This window comes from Stylophora pistillata, chromosome 2 (assembly GCF_964205215.1).
Source record: "Stylophora pistillata chromosome 2, jaStyPist1.2, whole genome shotgun sequence".
NCBI classification, from domain to species: Eukaryota; Metazoa; Cnidaria; class Anthozoa; order Scleractinia; family Pocilloporidae; genus Stylophora; species Stylophora pistillata.
The window spans coordinates 39203422-39209877 of NC_142520.1; the positions used below are offsets into that span (position 1 = coordinate 39203422).

Consider the following 6456-nt stretch of genomic DNA (forward strand, 5'->3'; position numbering starts at 1 on the left):
CCATCCCACTAGCCAAGCTTATCTATGAAAGCAAGTCTGTAGACAGGGCTGAATAATGAAATGATACGTCAGAGGGTATGCGATCATTAACGTGGGCTCAAGTGTTCTAGGTCTTAAATTTAGCGAAATTAGCGGAAAATGATAAGGGCTGACATTTAAAACCAAGGAAATAGCTTACCGTCAAAGGCATTTTCCTATTTTCAAAGGTTTTAAGGAGAAAATTAATTTTCGAAAATTTTCAGGGGGTGTACCAACTTTTTGGTTGTTCTGTACAAGAAGCTTTTGGTTGTTCTGTACAAGAAAGCCGCAAGGAAAACGACGCCTCGAAGCAACAGAATGGAAAATCAACTCTGCAAACTGCTCAAAAATCCAAATGAATAAAGGGTGAAATGAATAAAGGTTGAAAGTTTCCAAAGAGACTCTGGTGCTGCGTAGGTGGAGGTAACAAGGTAATTGGTTATACCAACTAAGTTGAAATTGTAAATTGGCCACTATAACGAGTTAAAAAGCTAACTCGTACGTTCCGGTGGCCAATTTACAATTTCAACTTAGTTGATATAACCAATTACTCAAAAATCCGTTTTCCGCGGCAAAACCCAGCGCATATGCATACGTTATTCAGCTCTATCAAGTCTATCCTGAATGCGCTCGGCAACTTTCGAGCAACTTCTGGCGTTTGAAGCTATGTTTTTAGCAAAATATAGGTTTCAGGTACAAAAAAATTTGACTGAATACCCCGACGGTAGCTAGGAGGCGAGGGGGGAGGGGGGAGGGGAGTGGGGTCATCTTGATTTTAGACGATAATCCCTTTCAGATGGAGTTAGCGACTGGTCTGTGTACACAAGCAGGAAAGTGACTCTTTATTTAAAGAGAGAAGCACTTAATGGCTTAAAGGCTAACATACTTGTGATCCTCCATTTATCAAACAAATGATCGAACAGATTAAAAAGGAGAAGCAAAACAAAGCGAGACAAAACGATTTGTATGAGAACTATGTCAATTTTTTCAATCGTTGTGGTGTAGTTATTTTATTTTGATGTTGGTCTTTCAGAAACAAAAACCACGCTGTACGCAGTATAAAAATCTATCATTTTAGTTATTTTTTGTGGTAAATGAATGACTTTTTTAAGCTAGTCTGTACTACAGTAGCGTCCTGGACATTTAGGTGGTGTAACGAAACGGTAAACGTAATAGGATCCACAGTTTATTACGGAAATTTCCAATATGAATCTGCAACAGCCGTAGGGATGCTGGGAAAAACAGACCGTTCTGGAAATTTCACCATCTTCCACTGAAGGATGGTCATCATTCAACCAGCCTGAAAGAACTGTATTACATCTATTTCGCCTTATGCATCTATCAGGCATTCTTGTTCCTGCTGCTCCCACGAAACGATACCATCCCCAGAATCCTACGTCACATGACATTTGATTGAAGACTGTAATGTGGCTACTCCTTCTATCTGCATTACTCAGGACTTTGTAATTAACACATGGGTCGACTAGAGAGTTGAATAATAATTGCAAAAGATTGTCTTCATAATTGTAATAGTCATAATTTAATTGTTAGAGCTTTTTCGGGAAAACTTCTTGGGTTCCAAGGACAATATCAAGTCCTTATTACGTGAAACCTAGTAGAAAAATCCGTCTCAATTTTTTATTAGAATGCACGCGTATTTCAATAAAAATTTTACCTGCAGATAATATTCAAGCGAATAAAAGCAGGTGAAATTCAAATTAAGAGACTACTGACAAGATCACAAGAGGCCTGATGAAATTCAAATTCCCCGGTTAACGTTTGGTTCTCTTCTCACGTGTGGGTTCATAGTTCAATTTTTAAATACGTCTAAAACTCTGGAACCATACTTGTTCCGTCTTACCATCCACCAGCTTTGACAACCCAGGTTCGTACCAGAAATCTGTCCGCAATGTAATGCTAGACCATCTAAAAACTATATATGACATTGATTGGCCCTGAACGTGGACACTAGCCAGCACGTGCTCCTGCCACCAAGTTGAAATTATTATTTATTTATTCTGTATTTTTGTAATTTTCTATTTTATAGTGTTTTTTAATTCATAATGGGCGGCGCCTCGCATGGGACTTTACGTCCCTTTCGCGCCTTCCCTTTTGGGTGCAGTTTTACCTCAGTTTCTCTCCTGTTTTCTATTTGTTATTGTATTGTTGTACTTTTGCCTTGTTCAAATATTTATCTGATATGCCCAATAAAGTCGTTTAAAAAAAAATTTAAAAAAAAACAGTTTCAGCTGGGAGTCACAAATCCTTTCGAAGCCTATGTTTTCTTCAGGCTTCTTCTCTGCAATTATTTAAAATTCAGCTCCTGTGATTTTCGAAGAGCTCGAAGGCGAGTAATGCCATTCGGTAAGTTCAAATGGAGTTTTTTTCTTTTCCTGAATTTCTCCTGTGCATCTTACCTGTACAATTGAGGGAGGCATTACTTTTTGCAAAGCTTGCATTCACGTCCTTGCATGGCTGAAAGGGTCTAACGTATTCCCCTTTACAGGTACGATTGTGAGAGCCATTTGTATTGTTGCAGTCATCTTCATCCTCATCTATATCTTGGCCAGCTTTACTGACCTCTTCCGTATCTTAAAAGAGAAAACAAGACTGTTGAAGATAAAGTGCAAAGCAATATGTTTATTCGGTGTGTCACTTCCATCACAATAGATGAATGAATGAATCCATATACTATCCTCCGATAAAGAGACCAAAAACAAAAACAAAACAAAAACAAAAACCAACTGAACAAAAACAAAACAAAACCAAACCAAAAAACGAAAGAAACAAAAAAACAAAACAAAAAAAGCAAAACAAAAAAAACAAAACAAAACAACAACAAAACAACAACAAAACAACAACAAAACAAAACAGAACAAAACAAAACAGCACAAAACAAAACAAAACAAAACAGAACAGAGCAGATCAGAACAAGAGGGGAAGGTCGCTCCGTTCTTGCGGCCATAACTACATTTTACCTCGAATTCGTACGGATTGTTTTAAGCGAACTCTTATTAACAGACGTCTTTTTAGTTCCATTTAGATTATAACTAGTTTTCTCTTTAGCAATATACTCTTGTAAACCTTGCACGTTTGTTTCCAGGTATATGTTGTTGTGTAATCAATAAATAAAGACTACATACAAAACAAAACAAAACAGAACAAAACAAAACAGAAATTAAAAACAAAAGCATATAAGAAAAAGTTCAAACTAATAGAAGACAAAACAGCTTTTTTTCTTTCAGCTTAGCCAAGCAATGAGTTCAATTGGTTTGTTTAAAATTAATCACCAAAATAATTAAAATCGTTTTGGGTTTCCTACTTCTTCCTCCATCGCGTGACATCTGAACAGCGGTTTTGTAGGTGACGTTATTTGTCACGTTATTTGTCACGTTATTTGTCACGTTATTTGTCACGCACTTACCATCAAGAGGACAAAGGTCCTTAATCCTATCATTACTCTATTTTGGGAACTGTTGGGGAAAGCTCGTGAAATTCATTCAAGCTATTTCCGTAGTTTTTTGTTTGTTTCCTTTTTTTAGTTTGTTTTTGTTTTTCGGACTTTATTTCTCAAGTTAGGTATGCAGCAAGAGCTCACTTCAAGGTTGGTCTTGTTGAAATTCTTATAAAGTTTGTGCGATTTGTTATAATGATTATCTACATAACAAATCTAAGCGGAGGAATGAACTTATTATTGACATTTCTTTCAATTCTTTATGGGCGTAAGACTGATTAAGCCAGATAATGTTTTTTTTTTTTTTTTTCAATCTAGTTATGCGCTCGTTAATTCTTTGATTCTGGGATTTTAAGATTTAGACATTGCGTCCGGCCAGACCTGGGTGGCATATTCGCACACTTGTGAGGTTTGTGAACTTTCGGTCGCCCTAAGAAAAAGTTTATTGTTTTTCTTTTTTAGATTACTGAGGCCAGATGATGGTTTTAAGGTGGTTTGATAAGCGTCAAAAATGGATTGCTGCCAGTTTCTACTAAATGGATTGTTTCTGTAGGATGACAATCGCCAGAGGCTATTCGTTAAGAAGACCGGTCAGCAATTAATGAAACGTCAATGGCTGTAAATCCAACAATCCTCTCTCCATCACTGATTGATAAACATTTACCAATGAGAGCAGTGACTTGCCGAAATTCCTGACGCAATGAATAACGTAGTAGATATTTAGAACAAGTCGCGCTATCCATGTTAGTCATTGACTCCGCAGTTAAACGCCTGGCATATCAAACATCACGTTAGTTTTATGGTTTTATGGCGTTTTTGACGATATCATTAATGATCTTATCCATTGTTCGAGGGGATTTTAAAACCTCTTTTGTTAAAGAAAAAACAAGGACTTGGAGAGACTTGACAGACCAACTTTAAGCCGAATATTTCGGCAGGAAAATATAATTACAGATTTGTATTAAAACAAAAAGACGTCAACAACTACAAGAAAGCATACTCGCAAAAAAAATTTTAAAAAAAAGGTAGAAAAAGGAAACGATTTTCGGAAAAATAAATAAATAAATAAAATCAAGAAAGTTAGTCCATTAGACAAAGTTTATCAAACCACAGTACATGCACCCCATATTTTAAACACCACTGTCAGTGTTCTTCTTAAAGTGTTCCATAGTCCGTCTCTGTGGGTCGCAATCCCTTCTTTAAAATCAAAATTAAATGATCTACGCCAAATGTCGATCGATGAAGACTAGAGCTACATAGGTAGCTTTTGACTTTTATGGAAAATGAATTGCTGAATCATCACCACTTAAGAAATGAAAAACGAAACCTAGATGCTGTGAAGTTTCGACCACCACCTAGTTCTCTTTTATTCATGTGTCTGATTCATCAAGAATGACTTTTGAACGAACTCGCAAAGACAAAAGGCAAATCAATTTTTACCTATTACATTGTTGTGGTCGTGTGTTTGCGTAAGATGTTTTCCAACAAGCACCACTGCGATGAGTACGGAAATGGCTACTATGAGAGCTACAACGGTTACCAAAGTTTTTCGACGGCATCTGGTAAGACAATTGATAGCTGCCGACACATGTCTGCTTCTGGTTTCTGACGGCTGTTCTTCAAGACTGTCACGTTTTGAATGATCTTGATCCACGGAGATCGTCTGCTTCTCTTTCGACGCCATAACCTTTTCTCTGCCATGAAGGTCGGATTTATTTCGTTTTCGTCGTAACATATTTTGACTTAAAGCGGTTTAGGGATACTTAGGGGAATAAGGAAAAAATTGCCGAAAAAATAAGTGCTTTGATCAGACTTGGAGCGATTTAAGCCATCTGACTCTACTAACGAGATTCAACCAAGGTCAAAACCCCTTTCAAAGGCATGATTTTACGGCTACGTTTCTTTCTGCATCCTCGGAAAATTTAATTCCTTGCGTAGTATTGGATCATTGTTGATTATTTCGAGCCTTTGAACAAATCTCAGTTTTTATTTTTTAAAAATTCCACCATGACCACCTAAGTTCTTCATCAAAAAGTGCATGCACGTGTTTTTCATTTCAGTGAACGGGTTCCACTAAACGATCCAAAACAACCGCTGGATCCGCCTCAACCCACCCCCCTCCTCTCCAAATTTATTTCCAAGGTGTCAGCGACTCTTTGGCTATATCATCCTGCTAAAAGAAAAGTGAAGTATAATTTTATCGTTGAATTATAATATAATTGTAAAATAGCTGGGATACTATTATAAACGTCCAAATATGTAAAACAAAAAAAAAACTATCTTTTATTTTACCGGTAAACCCATACCATATAAAATCTAAACATATCGTGTTTTGTTTTAATTTTGTTTTTGTAAAAGGTAATAGATGACACTTTCTATCGGTTTACCAGTGTACTAGACTATGTAGGGTGTTAAAACAACAATCAAAAAGTTCGAAAATCAGTCACTTACCTCCTGCTCGTGGTTTACAAATTTTTCTCGTGTTCTCCTAACATCCCATTTGGCTTATTACGCCGGTAAACCGCTGCAAAGTGCGGTCCTTCGCTTTTGTAAGCAGCTTCCAGCAGGAAACAAGTTTCATTCATAATCGGTTAATATCACAACTCAATCAGTGGATGAGACGTAGAAAAATGCATTACGATACGGTGTCTTACAAAAATTTATCCACTAAAGAAACATTTCTTTTTCCTTTTTTTTTTTTTTTTTTTTTTGCCAAAAGGCGAAATGATATAAATTATCCAATCGAAAACGTTTACGTAACTTCAATAATTCGGAAGAAAGTTAAATACAAACAAATCAAATTATTCTTTCGAGAATTACTTTATCGTTATGATATTTCAAAACTAAAGTTATAAGCAATTGTTTTATTTATCCTTTAAGAGTTTTTAAGTTTTAATACTGTCAATTTTGGCACGGACCCCCATTCAGCTTTTCTTCTGAGAGGGATCAAGTACCCTCGTTACGGTTTAAGGTAACGCACCAAG

General features: G+C 36.4%; 1 protein-coding gene across 1 annotated transcript in view; it reads right to left on the reverse strand.

Annotated features, from left to right (window-relative positions):
• Positions 1-841: 841 nt before the first annotated feature.
• The window catches only part of LOC111343359 (pancreatic secretory granule membrane major glycoprotein GP2), a 5876-nt gene continuing 261 nt past the window's right edge, over positions 842-6456 (reverse strand). The window contains exons 1-3 of the mRNA XM_022950524.2: positions 4913-6456; positions 2436-2609; positions 842-1501 (exon numbers count right to left, since the gene is read on the reverse strand). The exon at positions 4913-6456 is cut by the window's right edge and continues 261 nt beyond it. Of these exons, the coding sequence (XP_022806259.1) occupies positions 1131-1501; positions 2436-2609; positions 4913-5207 (840 nt within the window). The 5' untranslated portion in view covers positions 5208-6456 and the 3' untranslated portion in view covers positions 842-1130. The remainder of the gene's footprint in view (positions 1502-2435; positions 2610-4912) is intronic.